The sequence below is a fragment of the Petromyzon marinus genome, unplaced genomic scaffold (genome assembly GCF_048934315.1).
Source record: "Petromyzon marinus isolate PM22_M1 ecotype Great Lakes invasive population unplaced genomic scaffold, UKy_Petmar_22M1.pri1.0 PM_G_Scaffold_76, whole genome shotgun sequence".
NCBI lineage: Eukaryota > Metazoa > Chordata > Hyperoartia > Petromyzontiformes > Petromyzontidae > Petromyzon > Petromyzon marinus.
In genome coordinates, this window is record NW_027423031.1 from 11,302 (window position 1) to 33,799 (window position 22,498).

At 43.4% G+C, this 22,498-nt stretch overlaps 1 protein-coding gene across 4 annotated transcripts in view; it reads right to left on the minus strand.

Annotated features, from left to right (window-relative positions):
• The window catches only part of LOC116957682 (uncharacterized), a 45,436-nt gene that overhangs the window by 10,917 nt on the left and 12,021 nt on the right, over positions 1–22,498 (minus strand). For all 4 annotated transcript variants that reach the window (XM_076062856.1, XM_076062853.1, XM_076062854.1 and 1 more), the window contains 17 exons: positions 21,579–21,743; positions 18,634–18,701; positions 17,326–17,399; positions 16,916–16,974; positions 16,714–16,783; positions 16,487–16,560; positions 15,577–15,685; positions 15,342–15,436; positions 14,258–14,433; positions 9,946–10,013; positions 9,715–9,767; positions 7,818–7,922; positions 7,523–7,626; positions 6,184–6,301; positions 6,017–6,087; positions 4,437–4,509; positions 1,977–2,039 (listed from right to left, as the gene is read on the minus strand). In XM_076062856.1, the coding sequence (XP_075918971.1) occupies positions 1,977–2,039; positions 4,437–4,509; positions 6,017–6,087; positions 6,184–6,301; positions 7,523–7,626; positions 7,818–7,922; positions 9,715–9,767; positions 9,946–10,013; positions 14,258–14,433; positions 15,342–15,436; positions 15,577–15,685; positions 16,487–16,560; positions 16,714–16,783; positions 16,916–16,974; positions 17,326–17,399; positions 18,634–18,701; positions 21,579–21,743 (1,545 nt within the window). The remainder of the gene's footprint in view (positions 1–1,976; positions 2,040–4,436; positions 4,510–6,016; positions 6,088–6,183; positions 6,302–7,522; positions 7,627–7,817; positions 7,923–9,714; positions 9,768–9,945; positions 10,014–14,257; positions 14,434–15,341; positions 15,437–15,576; positions 15,686–16,486; positions 16,561–16,713; positions 16,784–16,915; positions 16,975–17,325; positions 17,400–18,633; positions 18,702–21,578; positions 21,744–22,498) is intronic.

Consider the following 22,498-nt stretch of genomic DNA (forward strand, 5'->3'; position numbering starts at 1 on the left):
TGCAGTCACGGTAACGACTGCTTAGGTTTTTAGATGTTAAAAAGGGGGTTGTTTTAGAAGTGCTGTCAACGTTAATAGGTCACCACGCCCTGTCTGCTCTTTATAAAGTCAACAACAACAACAACGCCGGACTTACACATTCTGTGCCTAAAGTATCGCACGTAAACCGGCTTCAGACATTGACTCACAACGGCACACGTCACACAAAAACCCCTGCCACCTTCGGCATGAACCACTAACAACTTACTGTTACATTTTGATTTAAAGCTTTCGTGACTGCAGTGATTCATATTCTTAGCTCTTTCGGTTAAAGTCACGTTGAAGGGAAACAATAAAATAATAAAATATATATAAAACAATAAAAAATTCTCACGACGTTTCGACCATGACACAAACGGTCGTCACCAGGTGTGTCGGTTTGCATAAATTTATTTATTTTTAAACGGTGTATTTATTTATAAAAAAACGTCAGCACCACGCGCAGCGATTTGACAATTTATTTAGAAGGACTAGTCCATCTATGTTCTGCAAAGAGGAGGGGGGAGACGAAAAATTAATGAATGCTGTCTGAAAGCCACCATAAGCGTGAACAATCAATTAAGACCTGAAATGGTTTATCAAATCCTTCCAATGATTGCTAAGCCAGAATCCATCTTCTCGGTTGAACTTGTCTCTGTGCTTGTATATGTGGATAGCCTCATGAACGAATCTCTCATGGCAGCCAGATGGCTTAAATAAATAAATAAAACACCGTCCGGAGATAAATAAATAAATGCGGACCGCCACTTCCTTCAAATGTTTCTTGCCGTTGCTTTTCACACCTGATGACGACCGTTTGTGTTATGGTCGAAACGTCGTGATAATTTTTTTATTGTTTTATATATATTTTATTATTTTATTGTTTCCCTTTAACGTGACTTTAACCGAAAGAGCTAAGAATATGAACTTACTGTTAAATGAAATACAGTAAGCTTTATCCACGGTTGTCCTTAGCCTCCCCCGCACCTCCGATTAAGAACGGTTGGCTATGTGCGGTGGGAAAGAAGTTCAATATACGGGTGGAGGAGTCCATGTTATAATCCGGGATATACGATATACAATTTTTTTTATCAGCCGGTGTTAGTGAAATAAGAAAGTCGGTGTCTTTTTTTGGTATGAAAAATAACAAGAATAGGTTTTACCTTTTCTGGGTATATACAACAGGAGGTGTTTTTTGTTTGCATTTTTACTGCAGGTATTGTGGTTAATGCAGCGACATGAAAGCTCGTAAAAAGGTTTCAGTTTTGTTGCCAGAAAAAAGGGGGAAAATCCCTCTTATTATATTTTGGTACTGGCAAAGGAGGTCTAATGATGATGTAGATGCTCACCCCGAGCCCTCATTACTTTGATAGTGGCATTGTCTTTGAGCTGTGTGACGCCTTTTGGCGTCATCTGGTCGAGCACCAAATGGGTCGAGGCTCAAAAGAAAGCCGTCCCTTGGTGTGGACCAATCAGTTTCAAGGACAATGCATCATATTATCATAGTGTGTGTTTTAATAATGATGATGATGAAGTATGTGTTTTGTTTGCATTTCGACTGCAAGTATTGTGGTTAATGCAGCGACATGAATCCTTAATAATAGGGTTTTTCCCCTTTTATCTGGCAACAAAACTAAAACCTTTTTACAAGGATCCATGTCGCTGCATTAACCACAATACGTGCAGTCAAAATGTTTGCATTTTGACTGCAGGTATTGTGGTTAATGCAGCGACATGAATCCTCGTAAAAAGGTTTCAGTTTTGTTGCCAGAAAAAAGAGGAAAAACCCCTATTATTATTACAGCAGCAGGTGTTTAAGATGTTCCAACTCCAAGTAGACACCTTCTGCAAGGTCTCAAGCACCGCATTAACCACCATGTACCTGCGGCGAACACATCGAACGCAAACACGCTCCGGTAATGATACATGCGTTGCCACGGAAACGTTTTGGCGCTCACCTTGTTTTCATTGCGGCTGTCCTTCCGGCGGTGCGCCTCCCGCTGCTCGTCCAGCTCGTGAACCTGTTGCGGTTCGCGTGCAACAGACGTGTTGGGGGTTGATGACCCTCACCTCCTGATTGAAACGAGGCTCGCAAACTTCTTCTTAAAACAGACCGCGCGGCAAAACACTCCCACGGACTGCGTTCATCGCACACCGTGCGGCCGCTTTGCCACCGACCAACGAGCGTAACTGTCCGAGGTGACCGACCGGTACTATTCAAGCGCGGCGTCTTTAAACGTTGAATGTGTCAGGTGACACAATTAGTGCTGGAAATGTGCACCGGTCAAGCCCTTATCAGTGTATACCTTATCACAGACCAATTCAGACCTTATCGGTCACCCTGTGCCTTTATACATCTCAATGTTCATCCTATACACTACACACGACACAATACACTACACACCAGTCAAGCCCTTATCAGTGTCTACCTTATCACGGACCAATTCAGACCTTATCGGTCACCCCGTGCCTTTATAAATCTCAATGTTCATCCTATACACTACACTACACACTATACACAACACCTTACACTACACACCAGTCAACCCCTTATCAGTGTCTACCTTATCACAGACCAATTCAGACCTTATCGGTCACCCCGTGCCTTTATAAATCTCAATGTTCATCCTATACACTACACTACACACTATACACAACACTATACACTACATACCAGTCAACCCCTTATCAGTGTCTACCTTATCACAGACCAATTCAGACCTTATTGGTCACCACGTGCCTTTATAAATCTCAATGTTTGTCCTATACACTACACTACACACTATACACTACATACCAGTCAAGCCCTTATCAGTGTCTACCTTATCACACACCAATTCAGACCTTGTCGGTCACCCCGTGCCTTTATAAATCTCAATGTTCATCCTGTACACTACACTACACACTATACACAACACTATACACTACACTACACACTATACACTACACTACACACTATACACTACACACCAGTCAACCCCTTATCAGTGTCTACCTTATCACAGACCAATTCAGACCTTATCGGTCACCCCGTGTCTTTATAAATCTCAATGTTCATCCTATACACTACACACTATACACGACACCTTACACTACACACCAGTCAACCCCTTATCAGTGTCTACCTTATCACGGACCAATTCAGACCTTATCGGTCACCCCGTGCCTTTATAAATCTCAATGTTCATCCTATACACTACACTACACACTATACACTACACTATACACTACACACCAGTCAACCCCTTATCAGTGTCTACCTTATCACGGACCAATTCAGACCTTATTGGTCACCACGTGCCTTTATAAATCTCAATGTTTATCCTATGCACTACACTACACACTATACACTACATACCAGTCAAGCCCTTATCAGTGTCTACCTTATCACACACCAATTCAGACCTTGTCGGTCACCCCGTGCCTTTATAAATCTCAATGTTCATCCTGTACACTACACTACACACTATACACAACACTATACACTACACTACACACTATACACTACACTACACACTATACACTACACACCAGTCAACCCCTTATCAGTGTCTACCTTATCACAGACCAATTCAGACCTTATCGGTCACCCCGTGCCTTTATAAATCTCAATGTTCATCCCATACACTACACACTATACACGACACTATACACTACATACCAGTCAACCCCTTATCAGTGTCTACCTTATCACAGACCAATTCAGACCTTATCGGTCACCCCGTGTCTTTATAAATCTCAATGTTCATCCTATACACTACACTACACACTATACACGACACTATACACTACATACCAGTCAAGCCCTTATCAGTGTCTACCTTATCACAGACCAATTCAGACCTTGTCGGTCACCCCGTGCCTTTATAAATCTCAATGTTCATCCTATACACTACACTACACACTATACACAACACTATACACTACACTACACACTATACACGACACTATACACTACATAGCAGTCAACCCCTTATCAGTGTCTACCTTATCACAGACCAATTCAGACCTTATCGGTCACCCCGTGCCTTTATAAATCTCAATGTTCATCCTATACACTACACTACACACTATACACGACACTATACACTACAAATCCTCGACTCACTGAGAACGAGGTAATGCCCCCCATTAAAGAACTAGAGGAATCATAAATTGATCAGAATAGACTACGTGGCAGTCTGCGTAACAAAAATATACAGGGTGCGTATCTTAAAACTATACTCAAGTTTACTGAGACGCAAAACTTGGGTACACTTTTAAGACGAATTTCAGAATAGTCCTCATTGTTTCAACTGTCACACCAGAGGATTGATCCGTCTACTTCTGGATTGGAAACCTAGTGTGCTAAGCAATACATTATGATAATCAATGATTTAAAGCACTTCGTAGAGTACTGTTTTATGTTTCGTATTTACCAAGTTTGTATATTTCTGTACGTGGGCTTCAAGCTGTGCATGATGTTGCGTTTTGGCAGATTCCAACTCTTCCCTGGATTAAAAGAAAAAAAAAACATCATTGCAGGCGTAGTGATCGTCCCACACGATTCCCCGGGACAGAGTAATCAAGAAGGCGGGAGCAAACACATCCACGCGACGATTGGTTAGGGAACGGGGAGCCAAGAGGATTGGCCCGGAACATTCAAAAGGTAAAAGAGCGAGAGGGTTGGGTGGGCGTCAGGTGGGACGGTTAGGCCAGGTTCCATAGTTCCATTTGCATTTATTTGGTATAGCCCTGTGAGCCATTCGGCTCTTGAATCAGGTGCAACCACAACAAACAAAAAACATGAACAAGAAAACATCTTAAAGTGATTATGTGACTGTGCAAACAGAAAATCCAGGAAAAAAAACATCAAAATATTCCTGAAATAGCACCGTACACCAACTCTGTGTGCAAAAATCCCAGTGGGATGCAAGTCAAACAACAACAACCACAATACAACTTAGATTAAGGCCATCAGTCTAACTCCGTACTACAATAAACAAAAACATGGCCAAACCAAATAAACTTTTCAAAATCACCAAAATAAAAGCCATAAATGCAATGTAACAGTGATCATAGGGACTGTGACCGAATTTTTTACAATAAACTACATAAATAACATGCAACACCAAACCCTAGAGCCATATTTTAGGCCACTGAATAGCAGTGGCAGCTAGAGGTGTACAACTCCTCCAGAGCAGTTTTGAGTGAAGATCTCATAGGTAGTGATGGAAGTTGCAGGTGAGGGTGAGAGAGAGGTGACGATTGGTGGAGTGCAACGAGGGGCGGAGCCAGGAAGAGGTTAAAAGAGGGGGCGGGAGGCGGAGTTGGGGTCGTTGCGGGAGAGAGAGAGCGGGGATGAAGGTGTGGACCCATGCCGTGAAATAAAGACCTTACCATGTGGATAAAGGGCCAGAGTCGTCTTTCACAGAGATGGGAGTTGTGTTTGTAACAAAAGTATGTCATTCACAAAAAGGAAAATATTGTGAATTGAAAAGCCCCCCCAAAAAAATAGGCAGGAACAACTTACTTTAGTATTATTATTTGGTTCTTTCGGTAAAGTCACCACGTAGAAATAGAAAATAATAAATTACATAATATCATACGACGTTTCGATTGCAAAGCAAGCAATCATCATCAGGTACAAATGAAAGAGAAACAATTCCTAGTAAACTTAGAAATATAATGCAATACAGCGCAGAATGTCGGCTGACATAACAGTCAACACCCTACCTGGTTGATTACGTTTAAGAGAGAGATAAGACACAGAACCGGAGACACATACATATACAGACGCATAAGCGGAAAGAGTTAACACAGAGACAGAGAGAGAGACACATGTATGGGCATGGTTCTTTGCGGTAAAGTCACCACGTAGAAGGGAAACAATAAAATAATAAAAATATAAAACAATATAATTCTCACGACGTTTCGACTGCAACGCAAGAAGCAATCGTCGTCAGGTGTGAAAACCACAGCTGGAAATTTTCAACGAAGTTTATGAATCAGAACTTACGTTAGGTTTTTATTAATCGATTCCAACTTTTGAACTTTGACCTGTAACGCAGCTTCGTTGCGCTTTGTCGTCTGAAAACGAGAGCGTGGATCATTTTGTAAAAACAGTTTTGCGGTCTGCAATGTCCCACAAAGATGTGCATCGTGCATACGTCCGAGCCAGAATACCTCAATGATGTCGGTAAGTTCCTCGTTTTGTTTCGCCACGCGAGAGAACAGCTCGGTCAGTTCCTCGTTTTCCAAAATAACCAGCCCCAACCTGTTTCTGATGTCAAGGCTGCATATTCTGTTAAAAATTCAAGATCGTTCGGGTACTTTTATTTCACACGCGGTTACTTAGCTCCAGGATATAAAAAACCATAAGCAACAGTTGTGTAAATCCAAGAGAGGAACAATTTATTCTCTGGATTGTACGATGCTGTGGAATGTTTGATGCACCATAAACCTTGGCCCAGTGTCAATAAAGCTAACAAACACACACATTGATATTGGGTAACATTATACTATAATCAGTAAGAACTTGTTTGCGATATCTACTATTTTCAGGTTTTATTTTATCTATCGTTTGAGTCAATTGACAAGCATTCATCCGAGAAAAAATAAAACCATGATTTTTAAACACACTGCCAAACTGTCTCAAAGCTTCACGATTTTTTGTCCGAAAGCTATTTATGGAACCAACGCTTAAGCTACACACACACACACAGACGACATTGCCTGGGACTTGACACCTGTCAAGCACGCCGATTATTCACCGGCGTTTTATATCTTTAACCCGTCGATGCCATGCGTTTCAATAAACTCTACTTCCCTGGTGTCTACTTCCTGAACTCGGATAACCCTGTAGGGCAGTGGCTCTTCACAACCTGAGGGTGCGAGATTCCCTTTCTGGGGGGGTGCGAGACACGGCCAGATTTGTTTTCTTTAGAAGGTGAAAAAACAAAACGCAAATTTAGCGCGGATACGTTAGTACAACTACTTTGTTTCATCAACCCCTGTGTATTTATTGTGGCCTTACGTCCCACAGCGGGTGCAGAGGAGTTGCTGTGTACAGTAAAACCTTGGATTGCGAGTAACTTGGCCTGCGAGTGTTTGGCGAGACGGGCTACATTTGTAAATAAATATTAACTTGATAAACGAGCGAGGTTCTCGCAATACGCGCAGCGCACGTGTAGACACGCTTTGTACTGCCGGGCGTCACGTGATCACAACTGATGTACCGAGTGCTCTGATTATACGCGAGTGCTTTGGATTACAAAACACGTTTCCGGAACGAATCGTGCTCGCGATCCCACGGTTTCTACCGTATCGACGTCGTACGACGTTGTTAACGGCTGAGAGCCACAGGGGGTGGCAGGCTGCGGTCAAGGTGAAGAGACACCGCTCTCGGGGGAAGGACGGCCGGGGGTCGAAACGATAAAAGGGAGAGAGGGCGAAGGGGGAGGAGGAGGGGAACGCCTAAATGCACCCGAATGAGCGAGCTGAAAAATAACGCTCCAACATTTACCTCTCCTGAGACAGCTCTGATTCCAGGACGTTCGCCGCGTTCAAGGCATCTCTGAGGTCATTCTCCAAGACGCGCTCTTTTGCTTTCGCTCCGTTGAGTTCGCTCTGGAAGTTAAACGACGCCCCAAGATGCGGCGCCGGGCGACGCGAATTGCCACATTTGTGCGCGCAAAAAAGAGCATCCGCAGCGACGACAATTGACGCAATTCTACACGCGTTTGCAAACGATAACGCTCACAGGGAAGTGTTGCGCGGGTTATTATTTTACCCGTAGATTTAAGAAACGTTCGAAATACCTTGCTTTCGTTTTTCAGCGTTTCCATGGTGGCTATCCGCTGTTCCATTTGACAGACGGCTTCTTGGAGTGAAGCTCTCTCTCGTTTGAACGCGTCTAAGGATTCCTTCACGCAAGACACGACACGAGACCAACACCTCCTACGATACCCCAAGATGTGTTTATTGCACCACGGTGGGCGTAAGCTCTCGGATGCCGTAGCAATAGGTTTTACCCTTTTAACTGGCACCAAAAACTTACACCTTTATTCAAGGCATCATGTCTGCAATAACCGCAACACAAGCAGTCAAAATGCAAACAAAAAGACAACTCTGATAATGATATTGGCACTGTCCTTGAATTTGATTGGTCCACACCCGAGACGGCTTTTCTTAGAGCCTAGTCTCCACTGGTGTTGGACCAGAAGACGCCAAAAGGCGTACAACTCAAAAACAACGCACTATCAGAGTATTGAAGGCTCGGGGTGAGCATTTACATTATGAGACCTCCTTTGCCAGTAACAAGATATAGTAATAGGTTTTTACCCTTTTAACTGGCACAAAAAACTCAAATTCAAGGACAGTGCCAATATTATTATCAGAGTTGTCTCTTTTGTTTGCATTTTGACTGCTTGTGTTGTGGTTATTGCAGACATGATGCCTTGAATAAAGGTGTCAGTTTTTCGTGCCAGTTTGAAAGGGTAGAACCTATTACTATATCTTGTTACTGGCAAAGGAGGTCTCATAATGTAAATGCTCTCGGATGCCGTCTGAACGTTCCCTTTCTCTCCCCCCTTCCCCCCCCCCACGTGCTCCCCGAGCCTCTCGGGAGCCCAACGTGAAACGCCTTGCCAAGCAAAACAAAAAATATTGGGACGCGACCCAAAGGCCGTTGTGAGCACAGCGACGGAGACCGACGCAGTGGCCGGCGTTCCGTGTTTGATAAAATCGAAAAGCATCGTTAGACCTCCTTTGCCAGTGCCAAAATATAATAATATAATAGGGGTTTTCCCCCTTTTTTCTGGCAACGAAACTGAAACCTTTTTTTACAAGGATTCATGTCGCTGCATCGACCACAATACCTGCAGTCAAAACGCAAACAAAAAAACCTACTATGATAATATATATGTGGCATTGTCCTTGAAACTGATTGGTCCACGCCAAAAGGCGTCACACAGCTCAAAAACAATGTACGCCTTTTGGCGTCATCTTGTCGAGCACCAATTGGGTCGAGGCTCAAAAGAAAGCCGTCCCTTGGTGTGGACCAATCAGTTTCACGGACAATGCCACATATATATTATCATAGTAGGTTTTTTGTTTGCATTTTGACTGCAGGTGTTGTGGTTAATGCAGTGACGTGAATCCTCGTAAAAAGATTTCAGTTTTATTGCCAGAAAAAAGGGGAAAAACCCTATTATTATTATAAATCGAAAAGCGATTGTGTTTTTTTTTTGGGTAACAAAGTGCGAGCCCCAATACGGCAACGCTGCATAGCTTGCTCAAGCAGGTGACTTCGCTGGCGGAAAACAATCCCAACGCAATTGAACCATTTCAGAGAAGTGGGGCGGGTGGGAAGATAAATCTAAATCATTTAATGTAGCTGCTACAAAGCTTTGGAACCATCTAGCATCGTCTCTTAGCACCTTCACTCTGTCATCTCTGTCCTCACCTAAACCGACTGTTAAGATCACAAAAGTTTCAAATGTGAATGTAAATAGTACAATCTAATTGATTTATTTTAAAAATGTAAACCTGTGTAATTGTTCAAATAGAATGATTTGCTGAGCCACCATTGACAAAGGAGCTTTTTTGGCTCATTGGGCTTTACTTGGCTAATGAACTTGTGAACTACAATCGCGACGTTGAACGTCGCCGCTCTTCTGGCTGATATTGCGATAGACGACATTGAAATGTGCTCACCAGCGTTTCGCGATGTTTCACGTCGTTATTGTCGCTTGCAATCTTCAAATTATCTAAAAATAATAATCGAGTGATAATATTAATTAAGGATTACCAATAAACGTTGGACAACGATGAAAATATATTAAACAGACGTTAACAATGTACACTCCTGATAGAGGTCAAATGTCGCACGTGCGATAAATAATTAACACTCGCAATGGTCACTGACACTCTCAAAACGTTGCCTACCTATTTCTGTATTTTTTTCACGAATATTTCTTTCAAGCCTGCTACGAATCTCAGCTTCTTCGCTGCGCCTGATAAAAAAAACATAACAAGACATCTGCCTCATTTAATTGTTTAAAAAAATGTCATACGCAACGCAGCACACAATCAATGCAAGACGAAAATCGTCCCCGTGTAGCCTTAACAGACTGTTGGGTCAAGTGCTGCTCGCGAGCATCATTGAAGGCCGGCACGGTACACGAGGGGGTGGGTGGCCAGCACCACGCCCGGCCGCCTTTGTCTCCCCAGTGGCGATGTTCACACACCGCACCAGGGTACTCATTTGAGGCCGAGTTGAGTGGAGGCCCGGGACCGGTTCGGATAATCGTCACGCGGACGTTGTGTTCGTGATGTGCGGCAGAAGCCAGATTAAACGATGCAGAAAACTGCATCGGTGAACAAACTGTACTCTATTATTGGTTCTTTTGGTAAAGTCACCACGTAGAAGGGAAACAATAAAATAATAAAAATATAAAACGATAAAATTCTCACGTGTGAAAACCACATATCAAGAAAATTTTCTTGCAGTGGTTTTCACACCTGAAGACGACCGTTTGAGTAATGGTCGAAACGTCGTGAGAATTTTTAATTGTTTTATATATATTTTATTATTTTGTTGTTTCCCTTCAACGTGACTTTACCGAAAAAACTAATATGTACTGTATTTGTTTTGCTTTACAGATACAACAACAGTCAGAGATGTTCTACGCAATGCAGCGCCTTCCCCTTAGTAGCTCCCAACGTCTGAAATTCACAAACTTGAAAACTCGCTAATAACTTAATTGGGAGAAACACGAAGCAACTGTCGCCCCCTACTGCAAAATAATTGCAGACCCAGCGCATCGTGGCTGCTTCTCCCTCTCCCCCCTCCTCCGTTCCGAACAATGATGGACTCGTCCGTCTGAACAAAGCTCGTCGCTTTCCGTGGTGCTAACGTTGAAACAAGGAAAAAATAAACCGGCATGCTAATCCCTCACACTAACATTCTGCCTTTAACATCCTGCTAATCCAACACATTAACACAGCTATTTCAATGCTAAATTGTTCTGTTGATATGTAAACTCGGACTTTAACACCCTGCTAATCCAACACATTAACACAGCTACTTCAATGCTAAATCCTTCTGTTGATATGTAAACTCTGATTTTAACATAGCTACTTCCGTGACCAGTCACATGCTGATCCCTCACACTAACATCATGCTAATCTCCCAGTTACATGCTAATTTCTGACTTTAACATCTTGCTAATCCAACACATTAACACAGCTACATCAATGCTAAATCCTTCTGTTGATATGTAAACTCGGACTTTAACATAGCTACTACCGTGACCAGTTACATGCTAATTCCTCACATTAACATCCTGCTAATCTCCCAGTTACATGCTAATTCCTCACATCAACATCATGCTAATCTCCCAGTTACATGCTAATTCCTCACATTAACATCCTGCTAATCTCCCAGTTACATGCTAATTCCTCACATTAACATCATGCTAATCCAACACGTTAACTTAGCTACTTCAATGCTAAATCCTTCTGTTGATATGTAAACTCCTTCGTCAAGGGGCTCTGCTCCTCCCACCCAGCTTAAAAGACACTGCCAAGCTTAGCAGTGTTCACTCGAGCGCCGTCTTCCCGACAGTTCTGTTCCTTCACCTAAGGAAGGCTACTTGTGTTGTGGCCGAAACGTCATGAGAATTTTATTTTATGTTTTATTTTTATTATTTTATTTCCATTCTACGTGGTGGTGACTTTACCGAAAGAACCAAGAATATGAATCCCTGCAGTCACGAAAGCTTTAAATGGAAATTTAAACTGTACTGTATTTTGATTTAAAGCTTTCGTGACTGCAGTAATTCATATTCTTAGTTTTTTCGGTAAAGTCACGTTGAAGAGAAACAACAAAATAACAAAATATATATAAAACAATAAAAAAAAATTCTCACGACGTTTCGACCATAACTCAAACGGTCATCATCAGGTGTGTCGGTTTGCATAAATTTATTTTGAAAACGGCATATTTATTTATTTATATATATAAAAATAACGTTTGCGTCACGCGCAACGATTGGCTGTTTGCCAGGACTAGTCCATCTATGTTTTGAAAAGAGGAGGGGGGAGACGAAATTTGTTTTTATGTATGCTGTCTGAAAGCCACTGTAAGCGTGAACAATCAATCAAGAACTGAAATGATTTATCAAATCTTTCCAATGATTGCTAAGATAGAATCCATCTTCTCGGTTGAAATTGTCTCTGTGTTTGTATATGTGGATAGCCTCATGAACGAATCTCTCATGGAAGCCAGATGGCTTACAAAGAACCTCCGTCTTGGAAAAGTCAATGGCATGTGAGCCTACTGAATTAGAACAATGATCTGCTACGGCCGAGTTCACTGCTACGGCCGAGTTCACTGCTTATGTGTTCCTGGTCGGATATGCATATATGCATATCCTGCATATATGCATATCCGACCAGGAACACATAAGCAGTGAACTCAAGCACGTACACCAAGCTCTTAGGGCTAATGGTTACTCCGACTATACAATCCGCAAAGCTATCACTCAAACCATGAAGAAGAACCCTCTTGAGGAGCCTTTCAAAACCATCACTTTACCCTACATTGCTGGGATCACAAAAAAGATCTCCAAAATCTTGAATAAACACAAGATCCAGGTCCGTTTCAACACATTACATAAAATCCGTGATCTGGTTCCGTCTGTAAAAGATGTGATTCCGGACATACAATACCCTGGTGTCTACAAACTAAGTTGCCTCTGTGGTAGTAGTTACATTGGAGAAACCAAACGCCATATCTCGGACCGCATTCGTGAACATAAAGCAGACCTTAAACACGGTAGGACCAACACCTCGGCCGTAGCAGATCATTGTTCTAATTCAGTAGGCTCACATGCCATTGACTTTTCCAAGACGGAGGTTCTTTGTAAGCCATCTGGCTTCCATGAGAGATTCGTTCATGAGGCTATCCACATATACAAACACAGAGACAATTTCAACCGAGAAGATGGATTCTATCTTAGCAATCATTGGAAAGATTTGATAAATCATTTCAGTTCTTGATTGATTGTTCACGCTTACAGTGGCTTTCAGACAGCATACATAAAAACAAATTTCGTCTCCCCCCTCCTCTTTTCAAAAAATAGATGGACTAGTCCTGGCAAACAGCCAATCGTTGCGCGTGACGCAAACGTTATTTTTATATATATAAATAAATATGCCGTTTTCAAAATACATTTATGCAAACCGACACACCTGATGATGACCGTTTGAGTTATGGTCGAAACGTCGTGAGAATTTTTTATTGTTTTATATATATTTTGTTATTTTGTTGTTTCTCTTCAACGTGACTTTACCGAAAAAACTAAGAATATGTACTGTATTTGTTTTGCTTTACAGATACCACAACAGTCAGAGATGTTCTACGCAATGCAGCGCCTTCTCCTTAGTAGCTCCCAACGTCTGCAATTCACAAACTTGAAAACTCGCTAATAACTTAATTGGGGGAAACACGAAGCAATTGTCGCCCCCTACTGCAAAACAATTGCAGACCCCCTTCTAAACGTGAACACTGCGGGGCAGTGTCCTTCACTGCAAGGCCGGCGGGCCACGAGCGGCCCCTGGTGGCCTCTTGTGCGGCCCCTGACAATACCCAGATCTGAAATCACCTCCCCATCGTCGTCGTCGTCGTCGTCCTCGTGTGCTGCTGTCAAACCCAGCGGTGTTAAAACGTGTGGCGGCCCTCACGCTGTACCGTGTCTTATCGGCGGACGTGCCCCACCCCCCACGACCCGCCCTCGCCCTCCGCCACCTCTGAAAATGAGTGAAGAACACCGCCGTGGGGCTTTCCTGCGTCAACCAGCGTAGTACGTGACAATAGCGACGCAACAATAATTAACATCTTCTTTGGTTCTTTCGGTAAAGTCACCATCACGTAGATTGAGAATAAAATAATAAATTGATAAAATGACACGATAAAATTCTCACGACATTTCGGGCCACGACACAAGCGGCCTTCATCAGGTGAAGGGACGAGAATGTCTGGAGGACAGCGCTGGAGCGCTGAGGCAGTCTCGTCCCTTCACCTGATGAAGGCCGCTTGTGTTGTGGCCGAAACGTCGTGAGAATTTTATCGTGTTATTTAATTTTATTAATTTATTATTTAATACAATTAATCCTTGCAGTCACGAACGCTTTAAATCGATGATTAATGTCTCGGCACGCGCCACGTTCCATGTTGTAAAAGTTCACCACTTGCCTCTGGCTGGCTGCTGCTGTCAACTCTTCGTTTGCCTTCTCCAGGTTTTGCACAATCACGTTCAGGTCCCGACGTTCGTGCTGCAGCTTGTCGCACGACAGCCGCTGCCCCGCGGTGCTTGCGGTGAACTCTCGCTCCTTCTCCGCAAAACTTCTCTCCGCGTTTTGCATCCCAGCCTGCATTCAGACCGTACGATGATGAAATCGATGAGGCGGGTGACCCGCTGCATTTGTTCAGATACAGTGAAAAAAGCTTGAGACTTTTCCAAAAAGGCTAAGAGAAAACCATTCCTTATTCTTGGTTCTTTCGGTAAAGTCGCCACGTAGAAGGGAAACTATAAAATGATTAAAATATCAAACAATTAAATTCTCACGACGTTTCGACGGCAACACAAGCAATCATCATCAGGTGTGAAAACCACAGCAAGAACATTTGGAATAAGTGGCGGTGAAAAATGTTTCTTGCTGTGGTGTTCACACCTGATGATGATTGCTTGAGTTGCCGTCGAAACGTCGTGAGAATTTTATTGTTGTATATTTTTATTATTTTATTGTTTCCTTTCTACGTGGCGACTTTACCCGAAAGAACCAAGAATATGAATCCCTGCAGTGACCAAAGCTTTAAATCAAAAAGAAAACCATTCCGTTAAAAATATCCAGTTAAGGAATGCAGACAATATTAGCGATGTAATAAATATGAACGGATACATATTCTTAGCTCTTTCGGTAAAGTCACGTTGAAGGGAAACAATAAAAATAATAAAATATATATAAAACAATAAAAATTCTCACGACGTTTCGACCATAACACAAACGGTCATCATCAGGTGTGTCGGTTTGCATTAATGTATTTATTTTTAAAACACCGTTTAAACACCGTTTAAAAATAAATAAATTAATGCAAACCGACACACCTGATGACGACCGTTTGTGTTATGGTCGAAACGTCGTGAGAATTTTTCTTGTTTTAAATATATTTTATTATTTTGTTTCCCTTCAACGTGGTGACTTTACCGAAAGAGCTAAGAATATGAATCGCTGCAGTCACGAAAGCTTTAAATAAAAAAAATGAACGGATAGGTCACCTGCAGCGTGCTTTCAATTTCCCGACGGCGATTTACTTCGAGTTTCAGGGTACCACTTTCTTTCTGCATTTGCTCAAGCCGTGCTTGAAAGTTGCCTGTTAATTCACGCAAAACAAATGAAATCGGGATCGACTTTCACGGTCGGGACGTGCAGACATTTGCCCACCGCGCACACGCACAAACACATCCGGGCTCGTTGGCAATAAAAAGCGGGCAACTTGAAGTGTGCTCTCACGCTCTGTTTCTTCGAGTCGAGCGCAGCTTTCAATGGAATCTTGCAGCTTTTGCGAGGCCATTTTGAGCTCTTCATTTTTTAACTCCAACAGCTCGGACATTTCTTTGGCCTAAGAGTGAAAAGACGGAACTCTCTGTTTGCTAACTACTGAACGACAAAGATAATAATACGACTTTACGCACGGATCTATGAAATGACCTACTGCTGGGCAAGGCGAGTTTTCTGGTTTGAAAGTCATCATTGAAGTCAGATAAGTTGTGTTTACCAGACTGAAATGAACTTGAGAAATCAAGACAAAGAGGTCGAAATGTGCAGATCCCATATATTTCGTTGAACAAATGCGTTTAGGGCACTGAATACGTTCTAAAGTGGAAATAATTCACATTTTAAGCATTATATTGTTATACAGACGTTTGTAAATTGTAAAAGCAATGTATGAACACTGTACACAATGGCAATAGTAGGCGTTAAAGGCAATAGTATGGGATAGGAACATTAATATATCAGTTTTTATTTGAAGGTGATCTTGATCTTCAAAGGATATTTTATGATTGAGACAGGCATGCCTTTAGGAGCTGCATTTCTTACATTTGAAATCAACAAAAATTAATGAGCCTGAATTATAACAGACCCTTGGGGTTTGAGCTATATATATACACACTGGTTTGTAAAAGGTAATGCATGGTCATTTAATCCAATTTTTTTTTTATCCCAACGTGCATTTAAAATGTGAGCAAAAGCGATCAGCTCGTGGATTCGCCCGAACATGGCTTTCTTTAATCGTCAACTTGTTTACAAAGTCCCACCGCGCTCTTTCCATTTCTTCCACAGCTGCTTCCACTGCGTACGACACACGCGTCATGCATTTAAAATGTGAGCAAAAGCGATGAGCTCATGAATTCGCGCGAACCTGGCTTTCTTTAATCGTCAACTTGTTTACAAAGTCCCACCGCGCTCTCCCCGTCGCTTCCACGGCTGCTTCCACTGCGTACGACACACGCGCGTCGCACGTTCGACAAAGTGGCTGAGCGCGTCAATATTCATCCAGTAAAAACCACAACGGTCATTGATCATCATCGACAGTGCTCTGCGTATCACTGAGCAGCCGTGCATTGCGTCACCCGGCACGAGACTCACCTTTGCCCAACTCAATATTCTTGTCATTTTGAGACTTTAAATTCAATTCGCTGAAAGTCACCGCAAACGTCTTTAAGAGAGGATGACAGCGGGGATCCAGCATTAATGTTAAATGTGCACGTGCGTACGTTCATACCGTTACACGTTTCTCAAGAAATACAATTAAATGAAAACAAAATTTAAAAAGCATCACACATTTTACCTTCAGTTCTGCTTTCAGCGACGAATGAACAGCTTCCACTTCTTCTTGTTCTGTTTCAGCTGCCATTATCACCGTGCGGACGTGACCCACGTGAGTCAACGACAAGCAAGTTTAATCACTAAACGTGTTACACCGTCAACGTCCATTATCACCGTACGCACGTGACCCACGTGAGTCAACGACAATCAAGTTTAATCACTAAACGTGTTACACCGTCAATGTCATTATCACCGTACGCATGGGACCCACGTGAGTCAACGACAATCAAGTTTAATCACTAAACGTGTTACACCGTCAACGTCCATTATCACCGTACGCACGTGACCCACGTGAGTCAACGACAAGCAAGTTTAATCACTAAACGTGTAACACCGGCAACGTCCAATGGTCGGCGAATGTTGAGAATGTACCTCTGGTTAATGTTTGTTGCACTGAAGAGGACTGGCCCTTCAGATCGTCACACATCTGCCTGGTGGCACGGATCCTTACGGACACGGGCACATTGCAAGGACGGCGGGTCAGAAAACCTTCGTAGGAACGTATCCGCCATTTTAAGGCAAAGCGCATTGCAGATGAAGATATTCTTGGTTCTTTCGGTGAAGTCACGTAGAAGGGAAACAACAAAATAAAAACTCACCGTGATTTTGTTGTTTTCTGTGACTTTACAGAAAGAACCAAAGAACGTGAATTCCTGCAGTCGCGAAAGTTTTTAAAATGAAAATGCAGAGAGGATGTTGGTGTCATCAACAAGTCGCTCGTTTGTTCTGCCGGCGTGACCTCTGACCTCCACCCAGTAGTCCACTCAGGGGCGGAGCAACAGGGGGGGATGGGGGGGGTCAGCCCCCCCCCCTGAAAATTTGGGGAAGTCGGCAATCGGGATAACCGGATATCCGGCTGCTGCAAAATGCCGCAGGCTGCCACCTTGTGATGCCACCTTGTGTGCTGCCCTGCAGGCTGTCACCTTGTGCTGCCCTGCAGGCTGCCACCTCGTGTGCTGCCCTGCAGGCTACCACCTTGTGTGCTGCCCTGCAGGCTACCACCCCGTGTGCTGCCCTGCAGGCTACCACCTTGTGATGTCACCTTGTGCTGCCCTGCAGACTGCCACCTTGTGCTGCTGCCCTGCCAGCTGCCACCTTGTGATGTCACCTTGTGTGCTGCCACCTCGTGCTGCCCTGCAGGCTGCCACCTTGTGCTGCCCTGCAGGCTGCCACCTTGTGTGCTGCCCTGCAGGCTGTCACCTTGTGCTGCCCTGCAGGCTACCACCTTGTGCTGCCACCTTGTGATGTCACCTTGTGATGTCACCTCGTGCTGCCCTGCAGGCTGCCACCTTGTGTGCTGCCCTGCAGGCTGCCACCTTGCGTGCTGCCCTGCAGGCTGCTTGAGCGGCAGCCTTGCGAACTTATCGAACTTACTGGCCACGTCGGCGGCTCCGACCTATTAATAAACTCCGCAGCTCAAATCCAATAATTAGTTTTATACATTTGTGGTGCCCATTGGAAAACACAAACACACTGAGATATCTCAGAATGTTGAAGTCAGCAACCCCCCCAAAGTCAAAATCCTGGCTCCTCGCCCCTGAGTCCACCGGACATCTCTGAAATCTACCGGACATTTGTTACAAAAAAAAGAGCTTCATTGCTCTTCGGGTTTCTCCAGTAAGTTTAGGAACCTAAACAGAGGACAAAGATGAAATTCGAGGGAAATGAATAACTTCTTACTTCTCCATTAAATCTCCTTTGATGTCAATCACGTCTTGAAGTTGCGCGCTGAGGTGTACATTTTCAAGCTGAAAGGAAACACGACACACACACTTCGCTGAGGTGACGCATACCGCTTCAACACAGTTGTCTGATAATTGTTATCTGACACACAGCACTGATAATGACGTTCGGGTTTCATAAAGCATCGTCAATCATGCAGACAAAGCGATCGCTGAGGAACCACAGACACGAATCTTATTGCTGTCCAGTTGAAGCTACAAACAGATTAGAAGCACCTTTAAATTATTGTCTTGGCAAACCAAGTGTTTCTCTATTTTAGTTAACAATGACGAATGATGAGTGGACACAATTACCAATCATAATGATGACTATGGGGAATCCACAAAAACAACCTAATCGTGATTATAACCAGACGAAATTAATGAGTCTGAAACAATATGCAAATGTAGCAACGTTATTTGAGATGCCACTGCATCTCCCATTGAGCACGGTTGGCTACGTACGGTGTGAAAGAAGTTCAACATACACACACGTAGCACGGTTGGCTACGTACTGTGAAAGATGTTCAACATACACACACATAGCACGGTTGGCTACGTACGGTGTGAAAGAAGTTCAACAAACACACACACAGCACGGTTGGCTACGTACGGTGTGAAAGATGTTCAACATACACACACGTAGCACGGTTGGCTACGTACGGTGTGAAAGATGTTCAACATACACACACACATAGCACGGTTGGCTACGTACGGTGTGAAAGAAGTTCAACATACACACACGTAGCACGGTTGGCTACGTACGGTGTGAAAGAAGTTCAACATACACACACATAGCACAGGTGGCTACGTACGGTGTGAAAGAAGTTCAACAAACACACACATAGCACGGTTGGCTACGTACGGTGTGAAAGAAGTTCAACATACACACACGTAGCACGGTTGGCTACGTACGGTGTGAAAGATGTTCAACATACACACACATAGCACGGTTGGCTACGTACGGTGTGAAAGAAGTTCAACACACACACACACATAGCACGGTTGGCTACGTACGGTGTGAAAGATGTTCAATATACACACACAGCACGGTTGGCTACGTACGGTGTGAAAGAAGTTCAACATACACACAGTGCACTGAGGAAAACCAAACCTGATCATTGGCTACGTGTCTACGTCAAAAGATTGATGAAGTTTACCGATTAGCTGACAATAAATGTTTGGGTTTGGAGAAATGAGGAGCCACTCACACCAACATTGAATGAAAGCGTTTCACTGCTTTAGTCGACAAGACTAAGAGATTTATTTTTGGTTCTTTCGGTAAAGTCACCACGTAGAAGGGAAACAATAAAGTAATAAAAATATAAAACAATATAATTCTCACGACGTTTCGACGGCAACACAAGCAATCATCGTCAGGTGTGAAAACCACAGAAAGAAAATTTTAAAAAAGTGGCGGTGACATTTTTTTCTTGCGGTGGTTTTCACACCTGATGATGATCGCTTGCGTTGCAGTCGAAACGTCGTGAGAATTTTATTGTTTTAAATTTTTATTATTTTATTTTTTCCCTTCTACGTGGCGACTTTACCGAAAGAATCAAGAAGAAGACGAAGAAGAGATTTGAAGTTTACGTCACTGCAGGAATCCATAATCTTTGGTTCATTCGGTAAAGTCACCACCACGTAGAAGGGAAACAATAAAATAATAAAAAATATCAAACAATAAAAGTCTCACGACGTTTCGACTGCAACACAAGCAATCATCATCAGGTGTGAAAACCACAGCAAGAATTTTTTTTTAAAGAGCGGCGGTGAAAATTGTTTTCTTGCTGTGGTTTTCACACCTGACGATGATCGCTTGCGTTGCAGTCGAAACGTCATGATAATTTGATCGTTTTAAATTTGTATTATTTTATTGATTCCCTTCAACGTGGCGGTGACTTTACCGAAAGAACCAAGAATATGAATCCCTGCAGTCACGAAATATTTAAATAAAAATTTAATAAGACTAAGAGATTTGAAGTTTTTCGTCACCGCAGGAATCCACAGTCTTTGCTTTCATTCAAGTAAAGTCGCGTAGCGCGTATAAAAATACAACACAAAATAATAAATCAAATCACGACGTTTCCATCGCGACACCACAGGCGGCGGTCGTCCTCAGGCGAAAATAAAAATTAAACCTCTTGCTGCTGCTGCTGTTGTTGTTGTTGTGACAGGACTCTCTCGCTGGTTCAGCAGTTCCACTGCAGGGATTACTTTTTTTACCGCCCTAGGACAAAGGTGTTGCGATCGAAACGTCGTGGACATTTTATCATCTTTATACCTACCACGTGACTTTACCGAAGTAACCAAAGATTAAAGGCCAAGAGAATGACCGCGCGCAATGCACAAATACTCCGCGGAAACTCGACAAGTCGTCGGCCCGCAAACCAACTCAGCCACCCCTAGCAACAAAATGCATTCGCTTGTTTCTCTAAATAGCAGTAACACTAAATCACTCATATTACGGGAATACAAACGCTTTATTTTTTTAAACGCAGCTACGAGGTTTTTTTTTAGGGGGGGCGCATTTAGACCCGAGGGTTAAGGTCGTTTTTCCTCACCTAATTTTTAAATATCACGAGTTTAATTTAATAATAATAATGACGTACATTGTAATTACTCTCCGGATCAGCCTGCATCACAACCCCGCGAACCACCCGGAGGAGCATGGAGGACCACCGGTGGTACGGGGGAGGGAGGGAGGGTGACCACACTGTGAGAAGCACTGCTTTAGAGAAATAAGACCACTTACTGCTGCTGCTGTTGCCCACCTGTGTTACTCACAGCCCTGAGGACCACCCGGAGGAGCGTGGTGGACCACCGGTGATACCGGGGGTGAGTGACCACACTGAGAAGCACTGCTTTAGAGAAATGAGACCACTTACTGCTGCTGCTACCCACCTGTGTTTGTCGAGTTGATTTCTGCAGAGCGTCGGCCGTCTCCTGGGCCATTCTGACAGCCTCCTCCTTTTTGCTGAGCTCAGAGTGAACTCTGACCTTCCACATGTTCAACTTGTTCATTTCACAGCGCAAAGAATTGTACGTCCTTGAGACGTGATCTTTATTCTGCGAAGAAAAAAAAACAACCAAACACAACACACGGCATGAGGAGCGTGTGTCAGCAGCTTCCCAAGCCGTAGTGTCGTGAACACATCAAGATTTTCCGCTGCCCGATGACCGATCATTCGCGATAAACGTTCTTGGGTTGGCTCGCGTAAGTGTGTGTCGTTACCCTCCACCACCCGACCCAGCCAGTGAGGTTTGTCACGTAAACAAAACGCGCCAGTGAATTACTACTTCGGCCCACCGGTGTGTCGGAGAGTAAATCCACAACATTTACACATTCATACTTTACGCGATATAACCCAAAAAACATTTATTATACGAATATAATTGGTCGTGAAAGCCTACGTGTTGAACTGATTATTATTACTCCATTTCAACCGAAAACTCGATCAAGTCATGTACAAGCACAAATACACGGTTTTTTTATTTTTTAAATTAACTTTCCCTTAAAACGTCTTTGCCAAGTGCTGTGAACGTAAAAAGGTTTAAGGCGCAGATCTGAAATTGTTTGATCGTAATCACTGCTGGCAAAAGGGCCTCCACTAGAGGGCGCTCAGTAGAGGCTGAACTCTTCCACGCTGTTCAAGACGTCTTGGAAGAAAAACCCTCACTAGGGGCTGAACTCTTCCACGCTGGGGAGACGTCTTGGTAGAGAAACCCTCACTAGGGGCTGAACTCTTCCACGCTGTTCAAGACGTCTTGGAAGAGAAACCCTCCCTAGGGGCTGAACTCTTCCACGCTGGGGAGACGTCTTG